This window comes from Porites lutea, chromosome 1 (assembly GCF_958299795.1).
Source record: "Porites lutea chromosome 1, jaPorLute2.1, whole genome shotgun sequence".
NCBI lineage: Eukaryota > Metazoa > Cnidaria > Anthozoa > Scleractinia > Poritidae > Porites > Porites lutea.
This window is the reverse complement of record NC_133201.1, coordinates 43396542-43422620: the sequence shown is the minus strand read 5'-3', so window position 1 is coordinate 43422620 and position 26079 is coordinate 43396542. Positions and strand designations below refer to the sequence as shown.

The 26079-nt window shown below is 37.2% G+C and overlaps 1 protein-coding gene across 4 annotated transcripts; it reads right to left on the bottom strand.

The window, feature by feature from the left end:
- Nucleotides 1–73: 73 nt before the first annotated feature.
- On the bottom strand, nucleotides 74–21402 carry LOC140951829 (ribosomal protein S6 kinase alpha-2-like). Of its 4 annotated transcripts, XM_073401185.1 has the most exons (25): nucleotides 20150–20306; nucleotides 20012–20050; nucleotides 19782–19910; nucleotides 19420–19501; nucleotides 18894–18974; nucleotides 17978–18057; nucleotides 15834–15940; nucleotides 14626–14663; nucleotides 14326–14405; nucleotides 13131–13190; nucleotides 11900–11970; nucleotides 11719–11807; nucleotides 11077–11141; nucleotides 10680–10782; nucleotides 9559–9638; nucleotides 9145–9201; nucleotides 8822–8884; nucleotides 8434–8508; nucleotides 7580–7621; nucleotides 6898–6945; nucleotides 5958–6116; nucleotides 5201–5439; nucleotides 3750–3867; nucleotides 3582–3638; nucleotides 74–2925 (listed from the first exon to the last, which is right to left on the bottom strand). In XM_073401185.1, exons 1-25 carry the CDS (start codon nucleotides 20207–20209, stop codon nucleotides 2728–2730), a joined length of 2220 nt encoding a protein of 739 aa, XP_073257286.1. In that variant the 5' UTR covers nucleotides 20210–20306; the 3' UTR covers nucleotides 74–2727. The 4 variants fall into 4 exon arrangements, with proteins under 4 accessions (XP_073257286.1, XP_073257309.1, XP_073257301.1 ...); XM_073401208.1 differs by lacking the exons at nucleotides 20012–20050; nucleotides 20150–20306 and adding an exon at nucleotides 21193–21402; XM_073401200.1 differs by lacking the exon at nucleotides 7580–7621.
- Nucleotides 21403–26079: the final 4677 nt, after the last annotated feature.

Genomic DNA, 26079 nt, shown 5'->3' with positions numbered 1-26079 from the left:
TCAGCCTCGCTTCCATACACAACTGTAAAATGGCCTATTATTATTATCAACTGTTTAAAGAAATACATGAAAATTACAAGCCAGTGAGGTAAGTTTATTTACAACAAGCCCTATCAGCTTTTGAAAATACAGAATTAAACATCAGACAATACTTGTCTAACGAAACAGTGATGAAGTTGACCAGCAGTAGACTGCCCTAAAGAGCTCTAACACAAGAAAACATATATTTCACAATCACTATTTAGTTTTCACAACCTTCACCTTATTAAATTTCTTGAATAACAAATACTATTTTCCTTTTTTATTTTAATCGAATAGAAACAATCCAACACGTCATGTATCTGCGTTTTTGTCGACACTTCAGACAAAGATAAAACTAGATTCAAGAGAGCAAATAAGATAAGCCAACAAATAAAGTCACTTTTGTGACTCAAGTCTTAGAAAGGTGACCAAGTAAAATGACAGAAAAAACGAGATATGTCTGATACGTGTCGGCAAAAATTGCTACATTTCTTACATACAAGTGATATTTCAAGCACATAAAAGATAACAACATTCATATATGCAATCTGGGTACAAACTTTACAATGTTTACGAAATTAGAGCAGCATAGTTGCAAAAAATAGGTATGATATCTGCAGTATAAAAGTATGTATATTGTCAAGTACAAATATGCAACAAAGCAGTCAATGATTAGGTGCTGTTTTTTAGTTGATAACTGAGCGAGCCTGGAGCAATAGGCCAATTTCCGAGATCCACACTCTCACTCTCAAAACGAGGCCAAGTGCAAAACCTTTCTTGTAGAAATGAATTTCATTTGCTTGAAAATAAATAATCATATTCATATCTATGGTTTTGCACTTAGCCTCTCTTTGAAACAGAGGCCTTGGGCAACTCGGAAATGGCCTATTTGAAAATCACTGGAGCGAAAACAAGGCAAACGGGTAAAGAACTTCCATATTCATAACTTATTTGCCTCTTTAAAATCCATAACCATCACCGGAAACCTAACTGGTATCTTCATCGGAATTTGGGGAAGACCAGATCTCTTCAAATAAACAGCTTCTCAACTGTTTTTTTGTGTGCTACCGAATTGCGAAGTTCAAGTGTGCTACTGAAATATCATTCAATATTTTCCGAAATCTACTTTGACGGGATACATTCAAATCATTCCCTTGATGAAAATACCTTGACTATAAAAGAATTTGTTTTGCGAAGTTAATAGTAACAAGTTAATAGCCTGCAGACGGAGGTCTCTTATTTCAATCTCTATGTAGGCTAAAGGTTACAGCAACTGCTGTAAATGTATTCTTCCAAAAAATGCACTGTATATAATCTAGTATAAACTTGTCCAACAAAGTCTTTGAAAAACAACTAATATATGGTACATTTTAATTGATAAACAATTTTCTGGGGATTGTAATGTGCAGCAAACCAAGAGCGAAACCAATTTTAACCTTTCATGCCCCAACATCCGGGAAACTGCCCATCTACCCCTCCCCTAAGCCAACATTTTGCCCTAAAAGAGAAGCAAGTGTTAATGTTGGCTTAGCGGGGGGGGGGGGGGGGGTAGGTTGGCAGTTTCCAAGAAACTTACAATGATCCCAAATTTTCCACACTGATTTCCATACACTTATTATAGAATAAATTGAAAGAATGTGTTTAAAGATCAAAGCATTTTCCTTTAAATGATCATACCATTAATTCTCGTCACCCTTTCTCTTGAGTATGTATAGATATTGTGAGAAGAAAATTGATGTTGATGTTGGTCACTTTTGGGACTTGGTAGCTCACTTATCCCTATAACAGTTGTAATCAAATGGTGAATTTGAAAAGTTATTTTGTCAATTTAATTCATTTTACATGTAGCAAAAACATTATTCAATGTATTATTCAATTATTTTTACACTTTAATTCTGCTGGTCAGAATCATAGAAATGAGGACAAAAAACTACAAATTTCGCGTGGCGAACAAAACGTCTTGAAAGTAATTTGCTATTATTATCTGTATTTGTTTATTTGTTTTTCTCTGCATTGTGATGACATCACGTTTGCATTTTCATAAATATTAATAATGATATGACACTAGAAGTTAATGGTTAACTTTTTGCGTCTATGAACGACATTGTTATATAACCACAAAGTTGAAATCTACCAAGCGTCACTCGTACCCAGTCGTCTCTTATGATTCATACTCAGGTCAAGAGTCAAGGGGCAAATAAGAGAAGACTGGGGATGAATGTCAACCTCTTATGAGTCTTTGATGTAGTTCAGTTTGCTTTCTGGTTGTACTGCCAAGTCGGTATTTTTCTTTCATTTGGTCATTGCATTATGCACAATACCTAGACAATTTAAATTTATCCAAGTTGAAATCTGAGAACATCTGAGCAATGGAATTAACAAAACAAGAAAGCGCGGAAGAACTAGATGTCATAGACCCATTGTATCTGATGAAGAACGCAATTTAAAGCCTGGTAAAGTGGACTGACATGAAAACCCGCGTAAATTCTCCCTTATAATAGTGAGAAAACCCTGGCGTTTGTTTGTTTGTTTGTTTGCTTACATTTTTACCAATGCTGGATTTGTGCCTACAAATGCATCTAAATCTCTGAGGCGATTATAGTACAAAGTCACCCGTATCTAGAGTGCTTTCCTACCGTATCATCAAAAACCCTAGAACGTAGAAAAACGTACAAAAATTCAGTTACAAAAATAACTCGAAACTACTCATTTTGGTGATTTCTTGGTGGTTCTTCGCTGTGCCAGCAGCGAGGCATGAACAGGCTTTAGCCTCTTGTTGTCAGGAGAAGAGAGTGCGGAGAAGGTCGCCTTTACTGCCTCTTTGATTCTTGAGACACTGCTAACTTGGTGTAGTCTGATTTGAGGCAGCTGGTAGCGGCTTACAACCCAGGGATGTTGAAGAACCTGTATGGTGAAACGCAAATCAAGGTCAACATCCAAGAAGACAATGCAGCGAGATTACAGCATAACCTCGTTAACCTGAACTCCCCGAAAACATGAAGTAACTGCACTTTCCGTTCTGCTTAATTTTCCGATAAATTTAACTCAGCAAATCAAATTCTGGGAGTGTCGACAGTGTTATTTGCTTCCCTTGGGAGTTCGAGTAAGAGGGGCCTTCAACAGCAAAAAAGGTTAAATCCGGAGTCGAAACCTCCCCCGACAGCACTCTTTTTCTTTGCGATTAGCTTGGGTTTTCATAGCAACGATTTGTGATTGGCTGAAAGAAAGTCACGCCACTTTCTTAACCAATCAGAGGTAATATCAAAAGAACTTGTGACTCGCTTGCACGCGTTTCCCGTGCTTAATGCCCGCGACATGTATTTTACCCGAGTTCTGAGTGGTTCATTGGATTGCTGGTGACGCTTGCTATTGGAAAAAGTGCTAAGTTCGGATTCGGTTTAACATTACACCATCGCTGTTACAGGAACTGACTTAATCACTCCGCAAATTCGTACCCAGAATCAACCAAGAAATCCCTGAGATAACTATTCAACCCACTTTTAGAATCACGTCGAAAAGCTAACTAAAGTATCTTAATTCCGTGAAAAAAATTTTTTTACCTGTTTTGCCGTTAGTCGCAGATGCGGGTTTACATGAAGCATTTGTCTGACCAAGTCCTAAAGAAAAGGCAACATGATTATGAATAAGTATATTCCCATAAATTTAGTAATTATAGGGCTGAACGAAAATAACGAATTACATATCCAGCAATTGATATAATTAGTTACCTTGGCAACATCTGACATGCTGTCCCAGGCCCCTCCAACAAGGGAATACTTTCCTTCTCCTATTCTCGCCAAGATGACCGCTGCGGAATCTTCTGGTCCAACAGCAAATGGCGTTTGCCTATGAGAGAGATAAGGAATACATTTTAAAGATTTAACATGCAATCATATGCTGGGGCGTAATTTTACAAAGAGTTCAAGAAAATCTTTCTAACGCATGTTTTACCAACTGCAAACTATTATTTGGAACGTTTTCAAGGTAAACACAAAAAGCTTTATTAATAGGAACTGGGGAATTTCTGTGTTTGGAAACTGAAGTTAAGGCATTGTTGTGGACTGTTTACAGTAAACCGAATTTGAATAAGAAGGAATAATCTAAATGGAATCTAGTAGTGACTTATAACAAAATAACACCATCTTGAAAAAAGCCGTATTAAAACCAGTTTGACTGGGAAGGTCAGTGTTGTGTCGAATTGCATTATGGGATTGCTTTGGGGACACTGACACTTCTTTCATTGCCAATTACGTGGTTCAGCGGGAAAATGAGTCAAAGTTCGCAAACTAAAATAACCTCATAACGCAAATCAACACACCAACAACCCGATCATGAGCACAACTTCAAAATGGCCGATGGCTTACATCTTAGCCTGCGTTGCAGACACCCTAAACCATCTGCTTATAGCCACACCAATAGTTTACGCGATACGTGGGCCGGTTGCAATGCAGGCTAGTCCAAACATTACACGTCCTTACCAGTTCCACTAGTGAAGAATCATAAAGGAACTTGAGGAAGACATTTTTTAGCGATGCACATCTACTAGTCTGCTACACAGCCGTTTTTAGTGTCGACACGCAACGCTCCTCCCCACGTGGGGAGGAGCGTTGCGTGACGACTCTAAAAACGGCTGTGTAGCAGACTACACATCTACCGGAAATAGACTTTCTGTATTCTTGCCCCGTGGTTTTGCTTAAATTTTTGGGCAATTCGTCTCTGTAAGTGTAAGAAATTTAGCAAATATAAACACATTTGGCAGCTAGCATAAAGGCAAATTAAAGGGGAAAAGGCCTCACTTCCGGTTGACGTGCATTGCTCAAAAACAGCATTGCTTAACCCTTTCCCTGCCAAATGTGACCAAAGGCAAATTCAACAAAAATCCCAAATTTCATTTCGTAAAATTTTTAAAAACAAATAGCACCACATGAAAGAGCTTCCTAAGAGATTTCATTTGAATGGTCACTCCATAGGATTTTGTCCACAGACAAAAAAGTTAGAACTACATGACAAATAAATAGTACCATGTGAAAGTACTGCTAAAGAGGTTTCATTTGAGCGGTAGCACCATAGGATTTCATCCACAGAATCAAAAGTACAGTTGTAAGAACCACCTCACAAAACTACATCATTCACTCTGGCAGTGAAAGGTTTACGTTCCCTATACCACTTTGTAACTTACCCAGCCAGCATGGTGTACAATAGAACACCAAGACTCCAGATATCACATGCAGCATCATAACCCTGTTTCTTTAGAACCTCAGGGGCCACAAAATTTGCTGTGTAACAAGGTGTCATCAGAAGGCCGTTCGTTGCTCGGATCTGCTTGGCAAACCCAAAGTCGACAATTCTTAGTGATTCTGCAGTGCCACTGTTATCTGCATACATGATATTGCTTGGCTTTAAGTCCCTGTGTACAACCTGTAACAACAGCAAGACATGAATTTATTTTTATGGCATAAGGAGTACTCCCAACTAATTAAGAACAGGTGTATACATGCCGCTTAAGTTCTTAATCCTTGACCCTGGGAAAGAAATTAACAATTTATTGGTACCCTATATCTAATTTACCCTATGAACCCTTGGTATAATTTATTGGAAACCAAAAAATTGCACTCTTCAAAGAAAACTTGATAGCATTGGTTTGGTTGAACAAGTCACTTTTATCTGTCTAAACTGAGAATATTTGAATAGTAGCTCAGTTCTTAAAAGTGGCTTAAGTCATCTGATATAGCTGAAACAATTTAAAAAAATCGTATCCAATGCTCAAAGGCACTCTATAGAATGATCACCACTGTATATGGTGCTCATTACCTAGTCCCTGTACGGCATTTTCCCAGTCCCTGTTGGTCAATTCATCTCAGTGATGTATCCAAGGCGAACAGGCCAATAAGAAAACAGATAGCAACTACAAGGTATAATAAAAAAGTTAAACATACCCCTTCCTCATGAAGGAATGCGAATGTGCTAGCAAGAGAGTACATTATCAGCGCAGCTTCTCTTTCTGAAAGACTCCTGTGTTTCAGTATTCTGTCCAAGAGTTCACCTCCTCTCATCAGCTCCATGACCATGAACACGTTTTTACCATCATCATAAACCTAGCAAAGAGAACAATAATGATACATGAGCTTAACCCTTTAAGTCCCAGTAGTGACCAACATCAATTTTCCCCCAACCATATCCATAGATTGTCAAGAGATTAGGTTATGAGAATTAATAAATTGATCACCTATTAGAAATGCTTTGATCTTTTATCATATTCTCTGAACTCATTCTTCAAGGAAATGTATAGAGATCAGTTTGGAGAAGTTGTATGTGGATATTGGGGCTTAAAAGGTTAATGTTTGCAATTCCAAGGAAGTCCATCATCTCTTTTTTCTTCAAACAGTATAAGACTAACGACAGTCACTTTCTGGGTACCAAACTACAAGGGAACAAAAATGAAACATAAGTAGGTGGAGCACGATCGTCCAGGTGAATAGACTCTTGAATAGGACTGTTGTTGGCAGTGACTGACATTTTCACAACCTGTGTGGTGGAAATCTTCAGAGTCAAAGTGAGTTGTATCACATCAGTTGATGATATTTAACTCTAGTTACTGACCTGATACCATCAACTGACAGGGTATAACTTACTTTGACTCTGGAGATAACTACCGTAACTACCGCACAGGTTGTCTAAATATCAGTCGCTGTCAGCAACAGTCCTATTCAGGACTAGGATCACCCAATCATTCTTCACCTACTTATGAAATGACTCCTGGGTTCAAATCTTTCAGAAGAATGAAACAGCACAACTAACAATACAATGTGATTTATTGTCAAGAAAAGTGGGTAACGAGAGAATGGGAAAAACATATCTGTTCAATAGAGAACTTACATCTCTCAGGTGAATAACGTTTGGATGGTTTCCATACCGCAAAAGAATCTGATGAAAAATAGCACTGCATGTCAGCATAAGCTAAAACAAATAAACAATGACATGTAAAACCAATACTTGTGTTAAAATATGCTTAACCCCCCATCAAGAGAGACCAACATCAATTTTCTCCGCACAATATCCATATATAATCAGGGTAAAGGGTAAGAGAATTAACAAAATAATCATCCAAGAAATAATCCGGTGATCATTTATCAAATCCTCTCCACTTGTTCTTTAAGGAAATGTTAGCCTATGTATAGCCAAACCCTCCCCCGGACAAAGAAAAAACAGAGAGAGGGAGCATCTACGAAAGGCTAAGAGTGATGTCACATAACACGATTCGTGCCAGATGTAGTCATGCTCCCACTCTCCGTTTTTGCTTTGTCAGGGGGGAGGGTGCAACTACACGTAGGCTAAGGAGAAGTACATACACGGAGCTCAGTGTGGAGAATTTACATGTGGACATAACGGCTTAAAGGGTTAAAACAGACTGGCAGTGATGCATGCATCTTTACATCTCCCTACCAAACAAAAATTAAGGTCGAAGATACCACATTTTTCTAATTCCCCACTGACACTGAAAAGTAACACCTAGCACTAGGTTAATATTCTTCATTAAATCAGTTGTTGTTATTGTTACCTCTATTTCCTCAGTTGGGTCTCTTTTACTCTTATCAACAACCTGTTGAATGAAAAATCAGCAGATTCAATGTCTGAAACTGGACTGATTGCTTTATTTAATGGCCAATGACAAACTCAACCCACAATAACATAGGGTTTGGACACCAGGACTTAATCCAGATGACATTTGGGGTCATGACTGTTCTGTCCCTCATACCCCAATCAATTGACTGTTAAAGGCAGTAGGGTGATTTCAGTAAATAATTCATAGAATATTTGTGGAGAGAAGAATTCAGAAAAAAATTCTGAGTTCAAGGATGATTTCAGGAAAAAAATTTCCTGCAAACAGAATTGATGCAAACAAATTTTTTTTTTTGTGGAGGCATGAGTGGCCAAGCAGTTAACACCTCACACTCCAGATCTGGAGGTCTGGGATTCAAGTCTCACCTATCAGGTTATTTCCTTAGACAAGAAACTTTACTCCAATTTGTCTCTCTTCACCCAGGTGTGCAAATGGGTACCAGCAACATACTGCTCGGGGAGCGGAGGGAACCCTGCAATGAACTAGCATCCCGTCCAGGAGGAGGTAGAAATACTCCTAGGCATGCATCATGCTAAGGAAACCGGGATAAGCTCTGGCCTTTGACTCGTGTTCACCTTTACTTTACCTCATCTTTTTTTCATATTCCATAGGGTTGTTAGTCATATATTTACACAAAAAAGGCAGAAAAATTTGATTACAGTGATAGGCTAATAGGCATGGTAAAAAAGTCCTGCCCAAAACTGACCCCAAAATAAATCGCCAAACTCCCTTACCCGCTAAAGAGTTCCTTCATGGTTTTCAAGAGATTTTTGAAATGGCACAGTCCCTACCTTAACAGCATACTCCTCTCCAGACACTTTGTGAATACATTTTCTACATACTGAATATGACCCTCTTCCAATCTCCTACAACAGAGGAAAAAAAGGACAATTACCACTATTTTACTGGGCACAAGAGGAGGAGTGAATACAGTTACTAGACAGATAGATCTCCTGTCATCTGCTTTCCACCTATTTTTCTTGTTTGGCTAACAATATTTGGGCCCCTCACAGCCAGAGAAGAGTCTCTGAATGGCAAAAAAGATACTTGGGTCAAATTTATCACGTTTTGCCTAGTTCGATATGTAACTTTGCTCTTGGCTATGGCATTTTAAAGCATTTGCCAGCAAAACGATGAAGTGTGATGTACAACTACAACCAACTTTTACACAAAACTCACCTGCTTAATTTCATACTCCTCAAGGATTGATGTTGTCCTGATCTGAAACTTTGTAGGTACAGGCTACAAAAGAGAGAGCAAAAATAAACATGAAGATTTTCCCATTGACATAAAATATCTAATCACAGGAGACAGACTGAATGAAACTATTTTGACCATCACAATTACAATGTCTTTATGTACATCCCTAATAACAAATATAGAAAGGACAGTGGTGGGTATACTTTTGTAACATAAAACATTTACTCCAATGATAAAAATAAAGTTGTCTTAAGGACACAGACTAAGTGAAAACATTGATCCAAAACTAGCAGAACACCTACTTTGTGGTCTGTCTCCATTTTGTCTGATCCATTGGATGTCAATTGTGATTGCTCTTCCTGTTTCAATAAAACAACATCATTAGCTACATGCATTAAACCATTTACCCCTAGAGATTTCCCTCAAAAAAATCTAGTCAGCTCCAAAACTACCCAAGTTGAGTACTAGGCTGGCTTTTGATCCTGATTCTAAATTACAGCCTCCAAAATCCACAAATTCTGTGGTCAGTATGTGAGAAGAAATTTCCCTAAGACAAAGTGCTTAATAATAACCTCATTCATCAATTTTTTTGGTAACCTCATTTTTTCCTTACCATAAGCTATCATAAAATGTACAATTTCTCTTGATGTAATAAAAGCTGTTGTTGTTGCTGTAATTGCTGTTGTTGTCAAACAATCATGCAACACTTTACTTACTTCTACAAGTGATGGGTCTACAAAACTAAATCCTCTAAACAGCTGGTGACAAGTGGCACTGGGAGGGACAGCGGGAGAATCTAGACAAAGTAGAATAGTATTAGTTTGCATTAGGGAGAGTTTGAGGTGAGCAAGTTTAGATTGAAAGGGCTTTAGTTTACTGCAATATACAAAGTTACATGTATGTACATGTAGTTGACTACTCAAGTCCAGTATGGTAGTAATCAGTGGGTCAAATTCTCAAGATTAATACCAAACAGGAATCATCCATGAAGGGGTAGGCTAAAACAACTGAAAGAGCAAATTCCCTGAAGTTTTAACAGTTATAGACTACCTATTATTGGTTCTTAATTTTGCAGGTACTTAATTTCACGGTTTTGGCAAGACAGTATTTCATGGGGTTTTGTTCTCGCAATTTTAACAAGTAAACATAAAAATAGAGAATTAAATTTCATGACTTAAGTGTTCTCAACATCATTTAAAAGTCTAAACCTTTAGGAAAATTAGATAAACTCGAACAAGAAATGTTTGAAATCTTTGCAAACTAAGGTCATTTCACAACAGAGGATACAAAATGGAGCTTACCAGTAAAACCAGAAAGCAATTTGTGTTTGTCGATAAGTACATTTTTGTATCATTGCTATTACATGTCAACTGTTATTTGAATTTTCTATAAGTGTATTAAATTTCACAGGGTCTTTAATTTTGAGATTTTTTTACAATTGCAGGAAACATGAAATTAAAGACACATGAAATTAATTACCAATAAGGTAGTAATAACCATCTGTTAGGGAGTGTGGGCGAGGTTTCAGAGGATAAAACGCTCTTACTCCAACACTGATGCTTTACGAAAGTTGTGTGTGATTAGACAGTTAAAATGCACATGATCATATTACAATTTAAAGAATTTACAAAGGCACATCATCGGATCGCATTGTATACATTACATTCATTTTAAATGGCAGTCCAAATGAATGCTGACTACATATGTGTCAAGCAAGCATGTGTGATAGAACCCTGGAGATCAGGATTGCAGGCTTGTCTTGTCACAATTAGTGGTTTTCAATTTATCAGTGAGTTAATTGGCCAACAGTAAATAATAACAGGTAAACAAAATGTACCTTGAGGTGTCTTGGAAGTGAATTCAGGATCAAAATAAAATGCATCATCTGCTCTTCCAGCAGCAGGCTTGAATGGCGGTTTGAGCTCTTTTTTGAATAATTTCTGTCATATAGAAATGAAAAAATTTCTAGTCACACAAATTACATAAGTCACAGAGAAGAAGAGCTTCACAAAATCATGGTTCAATGCACACAGCACAGATTGCTGCTTTAACCTGTCCCAATGTCAGGTTGCATGCAGTGACTTGTCACTCAAACCTAAAAATGTACTAAACATCCATGTACAAAGTGGTTTGCCCAATATTGTACTTTTTTGTTACATGTACATCAATGACCTTTCTGCACTATTTTTTAAAATTACACATAAAAAAAGTAAGACTGATGGAACACAACATACCTCCCAGTCGATGGATTTAAAGAACCGGTGAGTTTTGATATCTTCTATACCATTCTCACCAAAACCTAAGAAAACATCAGATGTAGGAATTAATGTTTAACCAGCTCCATTAAAGTAGCTGACCGCTGAAAACGCACACTGTGCATGCCACATAAGAAGACTGATAACACCTGTGAACTCCTAACTTATGACAGAAAATGACGCCTTTTGCATAATATGGCTTAAATGCACATACCAAGTACATCTCCCAAAGCATAACTAAAATAAGCAATGACAATTATTCTGGGAGAAAGAGCTTTTGATTTGGCTCAGACAAGGCAAAGAATATGAAAACGTTTTGGTCTCCCCGCCTACTTCTACTGATAAATATTGTTAAATGTTATAAAAACTTTGATTTTACCAACAGTTTTGTTCATACTTTTTGACATGACACTTCAAGCATAGTAAATATCTAGTGAAAGGAAAGCCCATGCAAAAGTAACTGGCAGCAAAGACAATGAAGATTCAATTCAAGCTACAGTGTAGCTCAATAGTTAAATATTAATAATATGATCAAATATTAGTTAGCAAGCACTTCGACCCCAGTCATATTTTGTGGAAGAATTTCTTCAGTTTTATAGGTTTTTACTTACTTATACTTACCTAATCTATTTGCAGGGTTTCGCTTGAAAAGCAGTCTTAGTAAACTTTGGGCATCCTGTGACAGAAATTGTGGCATGCCAAGCTTGGCCCTGTCGTTACCAAAAAAAGATTTGGTTACAACTCATCAGTTAGATTACACCTGCTTTTTTCCCCACCAATGCAAAGCATATATTTTACTCACTTTAAGATCATGTTCATTGTATCTTTTCTGTCTTTGCCTTGAAATGGCAGAGCTCCAGTCAGCATCTCATACTGAAAATTTACAAAAGCGAAAACTATAATATTTTTGGTTCTAATGAAAAGATTTTGACATCGCAGTTTTCCAAGACATGGTAGAACAGTCAACACCTGATCCTAAACAAATGCTGGGTCAAAAAGAGCTGTAAATAACATGGTGTTGTTAAACCATACTGTATGTGAAAAAAGGTTTTGTAATGTGGTGAGTGGCATCCTAGTTGCTTCTCATCCCACAGGTTCTGAAACTAAGTTTCACTTAGTCCAAGCACTTTGTTCGGCTCTTGCCCTTTGCCAGCATGGCGAAGCTGCTTTTGTTTGCAAGAGAGCTTCTCTAGCCTTCGCAAACTGTCTGTCAGTGAGTATACTGTAATGTTTTTTCTTTTTCCCCCAATAAATGGTCGAAACTCTGTAACAGAGACGTCAATGTGTTAGGTTCATATTTGTCCCCGTTTTGCTTACCTATGTTTAAAACAAAGTGAGCTAAAAGTTTGTCAAGTTCTTGCTCTGATATATGTTTTCAAGAGTTCCTGTTTTGCTAAAAGTTTTTGCCCAGCTGTAAAATAGGTTAAGGTCACTTTCTGTCTTCTTAGTTGTGTTTTTGTTTCAGTTTTCAGTAATAAAATTGTCAATGTCTTCATCATTGAGTTGTCCAATTTCTGTTTGTTCTGTCTGTTCAGTTAAGTCAGTTTAGTCAATAAAAGTTCATCGTCAGTAAAAAAGTCAAGTCCAAAGGGCCCAAACAAGTCAAATTAGGTTCGTCCGCCAGTTCGTCAAGTTCAGCCATAGTTGCTCCTCCCGCATCTGCCGGTATTCACCCTGTTGTAAACTGGTTAAACCAGGACACAACAACAGTGTATTACAGCCTGGTATTTTGCGCACGTTCTCTTGCACGTTCTATATGGTAAAATGACATAACAGTGTCATCTATTGTGACTTAACCCTTTAAGTCCCAATAGTGAACAACATCAATTTTCTCCCAACGATATCCACACATTGTCAAGAGACTACGTTATGAGAATTAATAAAATGATCACCTAAGAGAAAATCGCTTGATCTTTTATCAAATTCTCTCAACTCATTCTTGAAGGAAATATACAGAGATCAGTTTGGAGAATTTGTAAGTGGATATTGGGGCTTAAAGGGTTAAACTGTACATAAAAAAGCATTTTTCATACCATGAGAACTCCATATGACCACCAGTCTGCTGCTTGTGAGTGGCCTCTTCTGTTTACAACCTACAATAAATTGAACATTCATGAGTAACTTACATTTCAAAGAATGTAACTTTCTTATGGTCCTCTCAACTCTTGTACTACAGTAAAAACCCGCGTATAAGAACCTAGTGATTTAAAAACCTACAGGCTCAAATTTTGCATTTTAATACCCAAAAATATAAGAACCTATTTAGCCTGACAAAGAAAAATAGGTTCTTACATAAAAAAAACACTCCAGGCCCATGATACAGGACTTGTTTCAACAACAAGGCTTGACATTTTTGTAAATGCTTTACAATTATAGCACATTAGTACTATTGCAGATCCCCGAATGCTATCACTATAATAACTTTTGCAAATAAGAACCTACTAAGAACTTAATCAGCCTGTTATTGGAAAAATACCCCAAAATATAAGAACCTGTTCAGCCTGACCTCAAAAATTCTAGGTTCTTACACGCGGGTTCTTACTGTAGTCAACCACCTTGGGTCTTATATTCATGCCTACAAAATAATCTTGAACTTCAATTCTCATCATGAAAAGCACACTCCAAGAGAAGTAAAAATTTTGTCATCCCTTGCAATGTATTTAAAAAAACTTTGAACATCTTGGGAAATCTGTTGGGCATAAAAATCTCCACACCCTTTGACTCGCCGTTGCAAATGTTTACAGGTACACATGTACATTGAAGAATATTCACTGAGTTCATAAGACTCTCTTATTCCCCTGAAGCTCCAATGATCCAGAAAAAACTTGTTGTAACAGAAGAACCACCTACTCACCAAAAAATCTTTTAAAGTGTAACAATAAATCCTTCGTATTACACTACATGTATATGATGATATTAATTCTTGTTTCTCAACGTTTTTGTTCAATAAAAACATCATAATTATTATTAGGACATAAAATAAAGCAAATGTGAATAAATAACGGCACCATACTCATAACCGTTTGTTCTGGAATGCATTTTAAGGCTAACTAAATAATTGAAATTCCATGATGGGAAAAGAGGGTGGCCCCCACTTCCCCTACCTGCAGTACCCCCACACATGGGTGTGCCACATGGAAAGCACTCTACACCTTTCAATCTACTTTGCTGCCACCTACTCAAATTTTATCACCTTCCTCTTAAATTTCCAAGAAAAATGTGACTTACCTCTGGGGCCATATACTCCACTGTTCCACAGAATGAATAAGTCTTCTGGTCATATTCAGACTCTTTTGAAAGCCCAAAATCTAAGCCACACACAAAGAAAATATCAAAAACAAAATTTAATAATAAGCAAGCAGATAGTGTATGTATCATTAAAAAAAAAACAGATCAAGTAGAAGAAGACAAGGGTGTCTACACTTTCTGAAAACAACTTTTGCATGGCAAGTCTTACACCATTGAAGGGTTAATTTAATTCAAGCAGTCTAAATGTACAGTTTAATCTGGGTGTTAAAAGACACAAACCTGTTAGTGTGACGTGACCAGAAGCATCTAGTAAAATACTGAAAAAAAAGTCAAAGATTAAGAATTAAAAAAGAAAGGTTGAGTGCAACATTCTATCTATTTCCGGTATAATACTGAATTCAATGCTATACATTTTATATTGATGTGATGATGTTTGATACTGCTTTACAATAACTAAAATATAAAGTAGATGTAGACTAAAAAAATACAGAAAGCTATCAACTGTATAATTTTAGATTGCACCTTATAGCCAGGTATTTTACATCGCTTAATTTTCAGTTTATCAAGTTGAAAGAAATCGTGTTGAAAAGTTTGAGGTGCCTCATATGGTAATTGGATACTTAGAAAGAGTTTTGGATTGTTATGATGGTGTGTGTATATTCATCAACTATATTGCAGAGACAAAATGTTTCAATTCTGTCTACATGCATCATCTATTTTTTAAACATTAAATACAAGATCCCTTAATCAGCTTACATTTGTACATGATCAAGACCCTAATATAGGCAAAATTGGCCTAGGCTGTAATCATTTTGTTAGCCCTGGTGAATATATATAATGGCAACTAATTTGCCACCCTGAGATTTAAAATTAATTTGGCAAGTGACCAACTGCACATTATTAAATATTTTTAAATTTTAGAATGGCTGGTTATTTTTAGCAAATCCTTTTCTGAATACATGTATCATCACCAAGCAACCAAGTTAATTATGGTCAACACACATATAATAATATACCAGACTCAAAATATTAACTCACTTAATCAATGTTCCACATGGGAAACAAAGACTCATGAATAAAAACAATGCCTAAACTCTTAATTAAAATTATTAATTGCTCACCACAGTTCAAGGTAATCCGAAAAATAAGAGGTTTAGACCACAGGCAAATTGTTGCTTTGGACAACATACATGTACATATAGGTTTAGTTGCTAACCAACTTATTCAAAAACCTAAAAGTAGTGCTCAAAATAGGAAACAACTTGGCAAGTTAATTTATAATAATATGTAGTGGTTCAATTATTATTCTTTGGTTTAAGGATTTCAAACCACTTTGGTTTTTGCTTAAGTTCATATCAATCTATTAAAAACAAAGGAAAACGACAATATTATTTTAAAGTAGTTTTGCTAATTTTAAACCAAAAAAAATTATTTGAACCACATCAAATATTTGTGAACTATTTCAGGAAATGTTATGCATAACATACTTTTCTGGTTTGAGGTCTCTATAGATAATTCCTATTTTGTGAAGATGATCCAGTGCTAATGCTAACTCGGCAAGGTAAAATTTTACATCTTCTTCTGTAAACATTATCTGCCGAGAAAATGTATTAAGCACTTGGTTTGTATCCAAACAGTAAAGCAAAAGGATTACACAAACTTAATGGTAATATTATTCAATTAATATTGTTAGATTAAGCCTATTATTCGCAATAGTGGCCATAAAGGCAAAAATTCCAAATCTTTCAAATTACTTCTTTTCAGCGTGCAAAGAAAGTAGTGTCCGATAGCCCGGGGCTAGTGGATTCTGCTATCAGGTTTGTGAAATCTGTTTTTAACTTGCCCGACGGGCAAGTGATGTTCTTTGAGGAATTCGAAAAACAGAAGAAGTGTGAAATCAATTATGCTCGACGAAAAACTTTTGGGGCTAGTTGAAATGACGTCTGGGCTAGTAAATGCTAGCTTCAGCTTGCCCAAATGGCAAGGTGTAAAAATGATTTTCTTTGCACCCTGCTTTTGTAAAACTCCTATTCAATAAATAGAACCATGCAAAAGATCTGTTGAGGACATTTCATTTCAATAGTAACTCAATAGGATTTTGCCCACAGAATCAAAAGCTAGATTGATGATTCATCTCTCAATAACATGGTCATCATATGGTGACATGGTAACAGATTACTGGTTACACAATCCAAAAATTAAATACAGGGTTCTCATTAAGTGCCCGCAACCGGCCAAAAAACCGGCCACCTACTTTGGAGCGCAAATGGGAAAAGTGAAGGAGAGAAAGCCTCAAATTGCCTACAACACTTGATTGCCAAGCCAGCTGCTTTCACATCCTAGCTGTCTACTTTAAAACTTAATGAGAACCCGGTAAAATAAAATATCACAGGAAGTAATTCAACATGCAGTTTTTTTATAATAACTCATTTTGATCCACATTTTCCAAAACAACTATATAATACTATAATTATTTATATGAGAAGTAGCAGCATATCGAGTGCATGGGATAGCATGACAACTTCATGGTCAAATCGAAGGGGACGTAAAGGAATCCACACTACTGTCTCAAAAGAGAAGCGGACATTTCCCAATGGTGTGCAGGGCTCAAAGTTGACGACTAACTGGTCACATATGCCACTGGATTTTTGGTTGTGCGCCTAAAAATCCATGTGTACTCGCACCTGTGCACCATAAAACCCAAAGCAAAGTGCAACTGGCCTTCTTCCGACCATACTTACGTACTCAAACTAGAAAGACGCTAAACAGTAGCTTCAAGCAATGAAAGTAAAACGCAACCAGGCTCTAAGTTACATTGTCTTCCTTTCCATCCTTTCTCCCAACGTCAATCCAAACAAAAACAGCATGGATTAAAAGCCTTTTTTTAATCAGGGAAGAAAGTTTTTAACTCATATTTCAGTTACATGTAAGTCATTGCGCTTTTAACAAATTCATTGAAGACAAATTTTCATACTTGTTTGAGGTACTCTTTTTTTGTTTTAAATTTTTTTCAAGTGTAGGTTTTCTTTAGTCACAACTGTACTGTCAAAAAGAGAAATTAGTATTAAAAATCCCGATGGTATTACTGCGTAGCAAATTGGCTGTGTTTTATCAATCACAGGACTGAAATAACAGTAAAATCACATATAAAGTGGCACTTCTTCTTTTGAAATAGATGCTCCCAACATTGTAAGCTGTGCTCCTAGAATTTTTAGCTGTGCGCCTAAAAATTTACATCTGGTAGCACAAGCGCTCGCCAACTCAAATTTAAACTTTGAGCCCTGGTGTGGTCTAACTAATACATCTCATTCACCTCATGGCAAGGGTCAGTAACAGTAAGATCATAAACGGACTGATAGCAACCGCCAGTGGTGCTATTGTGTGCAGACATCGAAGCTTAATGTTAACATGTTACCGTAGAATGTAAAGAGGGAACATCTTTAATCAACTCATTTACAAAATTATTTTTATTCATTCATTCATCCATTCATTAATTTATTCATGACAACTTACTTGAAGGTGAACATTACACAAAATCAATACCAGCATGAAGTAAATAATAAAGAGCGTGGTGGCGCGAGGTAAACTATAAAGGCTTACAAAGTATTACATGTACATGTATGTTACTCACCTCTTTCGAAAGTCTTGTAAATAAATCTCCTCCTCTTAGAAAATCAAGTATAAGGTACACTTTGCCTTCTGTTTGGAAAGCTAACATTGAAATAAACAAAGTAACACTTAGATGTCAACGATCAATAAGTGTAAGTGACATGATAAACTGTTAAATACTCATTCAAATTTGCTTTGTGTATGCTAAAAGAAAATTTGAACTCTGATCAGGAGTTGCTAAGGGCCTCATTGCATTCACCTTTTATTATTTACTCAGTGCTGTAGTTCTAAATTTTGGAGAGCTAAGTTGCTGTTGAACAGTTTTTTATTAGCCAATGACAACAGCTCTTAAGTGCCAGTAAAATAACTTTTACGGCACTCTGCTTAAGGAATTTCCATTTGAAAAAAAAAAGAATTCTGTTAGATTTTTAAGTGTTTTAAATCTCAGGGTAAAGCTGTTTCATTTGCTCATTTGAATTACTCCAGAAAGCAAATGCCAGAGTACTTTTTTTTTCTTTTAAAACCACTTTGCTCCCAAGCTGCTGGATGGAATTTACCTATGAATTCTACGAATACTTTAAAAGGTTGCCTTCAAAAAGCCACTACATAGTAACTCCCAATATATTATTGAATTAGGATAGTATATTACAAGTAAATGGCAATTTCACAGGGAAAAAAAGCAAGAGCTACATGTGACGTGGTTGACAAGAAGCATTCCTCTCTACGACTTTCCCAACTATGGCTGCTTATAAGATTTTCAAGTTGCTTTATAATACGGTACAATATACAAATGTTAGTGTTGTCATTACAAGATCTAATCAGGATCACAATAAAAGGAATTAAATTTACATCAGAGTTTTACTCTAGTAAGGTCAAGAGCAAACGAGTTGTCAGAGAGGGGAATGTAAAACAACATAAAATTTGAAAACCAGCCTCACCATAGCGAAGTTTAACTATGAATGGATGTTGAACATCCACAAGAATATCCCTTTCTTTTTTCGTTCTTAATCGATCACGAACTACAAGAAGAAAAAGAGCAACAACCATAAAATAAATGCGCATACAGAAAGGGCATTAAGTCAAAATACCCAATATTACAGAGATATAACTCAACAGATATTGAAAATCTGATTTGTGATAAAATATAAGCTTAGATAACTTAACGCATATTTAGCTACATTTCGAAAATCTACATTTCTACGGACACTAGAACTCCGAAAGATATTTATCGACCAAAAGCCGGTCACAGTCGAAGACAGGGCCTATTAAAATCAATATCAACTTTGTACATTTCAGCTTCTTCTCACGCAAATAAGCTTAAATTTTCAACCTGTTCTTTAAACCCCAAGATAAAGATAATTGTTTTCCACAGTTTGAACTTTGACGTAAAACATCTTGAAAATCTCAGGGCGACCAAACATTCACGAGCAACAACAAACATAATTTTTAACCAGCTTAAGTTACCTTTCAAGGTCGCCTTTTTGAGAACTTTCATTGCGTACAGATTTCCTCGGTCCGTATCAGTTAATTTGCGCACCAAGAATACCTGAAAGAAGGCGGTTTAATAACTAAACAGATAGTAGTAATAAAACGTTTTCCTCCCATTTAACATAATGATGAATAATGGTTAAACTGCAGGAGTGTATAAACAGTAAAGGCAACAATGAATAAAGATAATTTAAAGCGCGAGAAGGTCAATAAAGCCTTGTAGATTGCCGCCACTCGCTAAGTAATGGCGCGAATGATCAAACGCGCTTCAACAACAGTTACCCTAAAAAAACCACTAAAAATGCAGCTGCAAATAAAATTGAGTTATACGAAATTACCTTGCCAAAAGAGCCTTGTCCTAGGACTTTGAGCAGCTCAAATTGTGACGGGTCTGCCTTCAGACAGGCTTTTGAGTTGACGACTTCCTCAGATACATCGATGAGGGACGATGTCTCTTCTTCGACAGGCTATGCACAGAAGAAATTTCAGTCAATTCAGGATTGAAATTTATGAACTAAACACATAAGCTTGACAAGATAGTCGGCAATATGGGCAGAAACCAGCTTACTCCGTTTTTATTTACGTCGGTCATTTCTTCGTCTGCGACCTGAGAAAACGGAAATTTGAAAAAATTCGAGTGAGCTTCAACCTTTCATTCGAAATTGAAAAATTTGGGGAAGCTACAGCAGAATTTGAAGAAATTCACCTCCATCTCCTCTTCCACTTTCATTTTCTGCCAAGGGTCAGCTAAATATGCCAAAGGCATGGTGATTTTCTCCGTTTCCCTCTACAAAATCACTCTCCTCGTAATCCGACCTTCAGTCAACATGGTCCTGCTCGATATTTCTTTCAGAACGAGGCTAAAGCCACGCCAAAAAATGCGTCTTTCCACTTAACCGGAAGCGGAAATGCAGCAGGCATTCGCGTGATTGACTAACCCCGAGTTATGTTTATTCCGAAATTACAGTACTTTTTTTGTCCAAGCGCCTTCATCCAAGCACACATCTACAATCGAGGGTCAATGCAAATTGCATAAGCAAAAAAAAGAATTAAAGAGTGTGGCGTCGAGAGGAAGTCGAAGAGAAACTAAAAGTTTTTAAAATTTCACTTTGCGGCAAAGCAAAAATGCTCAGCTGTAACCGATATTACATCAAAACTAAAATTATCTAAGTAACAATAATTTAGAATAATTTCTTTTGTTTTTTCAAAAATTATTGACTTATATTTCATATCTTATATATCAAGTTACCAAAACTTGGCAATGCTAAACTAAGACTAGTAACACACGTCACGTTTAAATATATCATTGACGCGAATAGAATGTAAAACTAAAGTCTAAATGTCAAATAAATCCTTGTTTTTATTATTTTGAAAAATATATTATAGTGGGAATCGAAAAAATTATTCAATAGTTGAATCCACTAGTTATTCAGCGGTTGTTACTGAATTCCAAACTGACCGTCGATTGCGAAATAGGCTAAATGCTATGCAATCGAGCGATCAGTAGCCTCAGATCATATATAGCTACTGAAGGTCTTAGATCGTTCGTTTGGTACCATTGAATCACGAATCGCTTCGAGCGCTTCCTTGAACAATAAACCTAAAAATCGTCTTGTTTAGACAAGAAGCTAACGCTTTAACTCCTTTTCTTCACAAGGCATGATGCAATATACAATATGTAATTTATAACTGAGCTAAGATCTAAGCAGAAATTTATAGAACACTGTCTCAATGAATCCTTTCTCGTACCTTGTTCACCATCTCTCGAATTTCTCCGAGGCTAGGCAATATTTCCGAAGTTTTACTGTCTATTAAAAATCAACCACCGCTTATGTATCCACTCTTTCCTCAATGTCAAATGTCTGTGAATTTTGAAGAAGTAGTCCAATATGATCTTGTGATGGTCCAGCACGTCTCATAAGCGACAAATGTCTTTTGAGGATCGATGTATGTTTTGTAGTCATACAGAAATTTGCATAGAGCTTCTCATCACTTCCGGAATCTTCGATGACGTCATCGATAGCCGTACAAAGTTTGAGCTCGCGGTTTCCGTCTGAGGACAAGAATCTATTCACAACTTACTGGAATTAATCCAAAGAAAAAGACAGTTGTTTAACATCAATGAGCATTTTGACCACAACCGATGTGATTTTTTAGCATAATTAGAAGCTTGATAACAAAACTATTACAGCCAAGAAAGGAGACAACAGCTACAACAGTTTTTTCGAAAGGTCATGACCCCAAAAACGTCACACCTACACTGTACAAGGGAAACATATTTACTTTGCTCTGAAAGGAAATTATAAAATTGCATATGTCTTATATTTTCCCATAAAAGCCTATATTTAACAATCGTACGTTCTGGGTGGCGGAGGATCTACTGAATTTGGTGAGTTAGATTCACTTTTTGGTGCTGTATATGTAAGAAAATTGACAACTACTTCCTCAAAGTGGAGTCCTGAGTCTAGATAAGAATGAAAGGTTGAAATGCTTAAAAGCTGGAACGGTAGTTACAAAATCACTGACAAATATAGCATAATGACGGGATTTTGCTAACACTCACCCCAATTATGGGTAAAACAATTACGCGCGGTCAGTCCTGGCAAGTCTAGTAATTAGTAGTTCCTGCATTTCAGTTTTATAGCAAAATGTGGTATACGATTTATTCTTTATAGTTAAGTCACGAAAACGATATGAAAGCGATATAAGGAAGTAAGTAAGTAAAGACTTTATTTTATGAGGGTTAGCACGAAATAGCCGGGGCTAATAAACTTGTGGCTCTCTAAATAATGACTAAATAAATAAATAATAAAAAATAAATGAGTATACTACGCTATAAAAAATACAAGGTAAAAACCAAGGAATACAGATTTTTATATACTATACCCCGGGATACCATACTTTAGTAAAATCCAACTAGTGGTCTATTATCAATGCTGCGTTCTGATTGGTTGAGCTACTACTAGGCTATATGTGATAGCCCACTAGTAGCGAGAAGCGCGGGCTTTTTGGCGACAAAAAGGATTAAAGTCTATCTTGAATTAGCTAAATTTTTTTTGTTCTCGATATTTTTGACCAACTAGTTGGATTTTACTAAAACAATTACTCCTCTCCCCCTCATGGCCTCTGAGTCAATAGCCCATTCGGCCTTCGGTCTCATGGGCTATTGACTCAGCAGAGCCCATTCGGGCTCGAGGAATAATTGTTAAATATCTCGTTCTAAACTTTAATAAGTCTCCGATACCTTCAAGTTGGTTAGCCATTAAAAAGGAGACGTAAGGCATAGCACCGACAAATTTTGTTATTGTGGCTGATAATTTGAAAATAGCTGGAAGGAAAACAATTAAACTTCTCACAAACAATTGCCACAGTTTTCCCGTTAGCATGACAGCGGTCCGGGAAGAGAGTAAATTGATCACCACCGCACTTTGATGATTGGTGAGGTTCTTTGGATCGCATTACTTAAATAGATGGTTGGATTAACTCTTAGAGAATTATACAGAAGAAAGACGTGTTGAAGTATTATTTCCCCCAATTTCCGTCATTTTTGTCAGACGAGGTTTTCTTTATCGAGCGGCGAGCGGAAGTGATTTAGAAAGGGTTTTGTTTTCTGTTGCTACTGAAAAACAATTGCGTAATAAAGACAATGTCCGAAAAGTTTACCGTCACTTACTGGTGCTCTCGGGATCTTCATGAAAACAATTTTTATTGTTTGGTTTGGGGTGGGTAGGGGGTTACAAAATACTGATAATTTTTTGATTCTCTCTTGTCAGAGCCTCGAACTCTCTGTCTAGGCATGTTTAGTAGATGTCTGGGGATAGGAACGTTTTGGTAGCCGGGTAGGGAAGTGTTTATTAAACATGCCACCAAGTCAATCTTCGTTTCTTTCCAAGAGGCGCTAGAGTTCAGGCAAAAGCAAAAGCGAACCACAAATTTTTAAACCCAGGAGCTTAACACCTGACACAGCTCTAAACTGATGCATGCACATAATTCGATATCATTTCAACGTCATTACATAATAAAAATAAAAGAGTCTCTGAAATTTATAAACTTTTTAGAGTCGGCTTTTCAAGTTTTCGAACGGTTTTTTTCGCTTGACCATATAATGAAGGGAGATAGCAGTCTCTGGAACTTTTGTCCAGCGTGGCACGGGCATCCGAAGGCAAAGCTGAAAATGAACGGAGTTAAGGTGCGCCTGGCTTCGCGTTCACTAGAACTTGAATTCCCGATCCTTTTCTCATTGGAACACCTGGAACTTGCCAATCGCGATCTCGACACATAACCGCCGAAGCATGAATTAAAAGGGGACAGTGTTAAACAGTTCAAAAACGAGGTAATCGTTTCAGTGATAGCCTGCGAACGGCAGACGTTTCTCCTCGCTCGTCGCCGCTGAGGGACGTTTCACGAGGAGAAACGTCCCTCAGCGGCGATGAGCGAGGAGAAACGTCTGCCGTTCGCAGGCTAATTCAGCGATCATCCGTAGATCTTCACATGGTGGCATCGATGGTAATCCGTTTACTGACCTGATTTTGACAAAGTGACGAAGGGTGTTGAGCATGGGGTGTGTTTCATTGTTTCGAATTCGCCACGTTACATGTATATCCGGATTTTGCTCCTACATTAGATGCGCCCCTAGATAAGAAAAGCTTCCGGCTTGTCATCATCCCTTCCCATTACAGGTGTCTGAATGACATCACTTAGCGAATGATTACAATAGCAGCCATCATAATCAGGATACCTGAGAGCACACCTGAAAAGTTTAATCTGCGAGGAGAAATAAAAGAACACATTCGATCTGTCTCTTGTTGGCTGCCTCAGTTCCAGCGAGAAGCCTGACTATGCCGCGGTATGAGAATCACTGAGGCCTTTCTAGGGTGGAAAACGAGGGAAAGAGAGAAAGCGTGAGAGGAGCTAAGGTTATACACTGTACAGAGGGGTTTCTTTCATGGGTGAGGCCATGTTATGTTAAGAGCGTTCTGACTCCGCTCACAACAGTAAGTGTATTTCGGGGAATCAACTGGATAATTAAGCAGTCGCGTGACTAATATGGTACGTGCCGCCGTGAAAGAGGTTTGGTTTCGATCGCTTTAATCTGGAAATTTCTGTGTGTGTCCTGTGGGATACTGAAAAATAAAACAAGTTTTGGGCAAAGTGGGCGAAGCTTCCTATTACCTTTCCATTACGTTTTGACCAATAAATTCTACAGCTGAAAGCTAGGCATGGCTCGTTATGCCAGCTTAAACATCTAAAGCTTGTCGAAGCTTGAGTTAACACGCAATCGGCAGTCCCGATTGATTGTGACTCCATCACCCTTTGGTATTCTTAATTAGTTGTATCTAAGCGACCGAGTTAAAACACGGTACGTCCGTGTATCATGTGAGAGGTCGTGCTTAACGCGAAACAGGCGCATGGAATAATCCAGATGCCCACTCATGCTACACCCTTGTCCACCCTCGACTCCCTCGTGAATTGCAGACAAATTAAAAAATCAAAACAAAACAATTCAAACAAAGGGAGTTGATGAGTGTTCTCTTCGGTGAATATTTATCCCGCTGTGTACGTGATTTTAGACAATCTAGCCCACCCAGTCTTCGTATTTCTAACGCTTTGAACGTGAGCTTTTCAAGCAAAACCGTAGCCGACGATTTCACGGCTTGTCATAGATTAAGAACTGTAATGTTTGTAGGTGGCGAAATACCTCAAAGCCGCCCGACGGTGTTAAACAAAGGTAAAGCAAATTTACAAATCACAATACAAACGAATTTCGATCCGACCAAAAATTTTTAAAATGTTATTCACTAAGGTACTCAACATATACCAACAACGTGTAAGAGGAAAAAAAAGTACAAAATGAAACTACAAAAATTGAAGTATGAAAAAGGTTAGAGAAAAAATCGCTGCCCTACTTTGGCTAAAACACTCCGAAATTTCTCTCAAGACTTTGCTTTTGGCAAGGGCGTAATATCATCAATATTTAGAGAGTGCCATTACAGCTAAACAAATCTAAGTGTTTTCAAGCATTCCCCGGTCCCTGGTTACTGGAGAGCTATATAACAAAACACACTAGCGATACACTTCAATGGGCTTTCATGAGCTGAAGAAGCATTTCAGACATTTCAGGGGCACCCAACGGCAATTTTCGGGAAAATATCTGTTCGGAAGACGATTTGAGATCTAGAATTTTCGGAGCATTTGTTGTAAAATTTCTTGCTTGCCTGCCTCTCCTAGGATTTTCGAATATCTAGAAAATGGTATAATTACCCATTTTTAACGGATTTTGACCCCTAAAAAAGGCCACCTAGAATTTTCGGGAGCTTTTTCCTGGCTGAAATTTTCGAGAAGGTAAGTTTTTATCCCTATAATTTTCGGATCACTAGACTTTCAGCTAGGAAATCCGAACAGATGAAAAGATTTTAGGGGATAAAAATATGCCTATATCTACCGTTTAAATACTAAAATATGTTCAACAATGCTATGTTAATTGGTTTTGAACTATATTTTCGTTGGATTCCCCTGACATTTAGAATATTAAGTTTGACCTGAGAAGTTTTAGGATGTGAATAAGTCGTTCAAAGCGGGTAGTCGCATATGTTGCTTCATTCTAAAATCCCTGTAAAATACTTGTAAATTTGACCA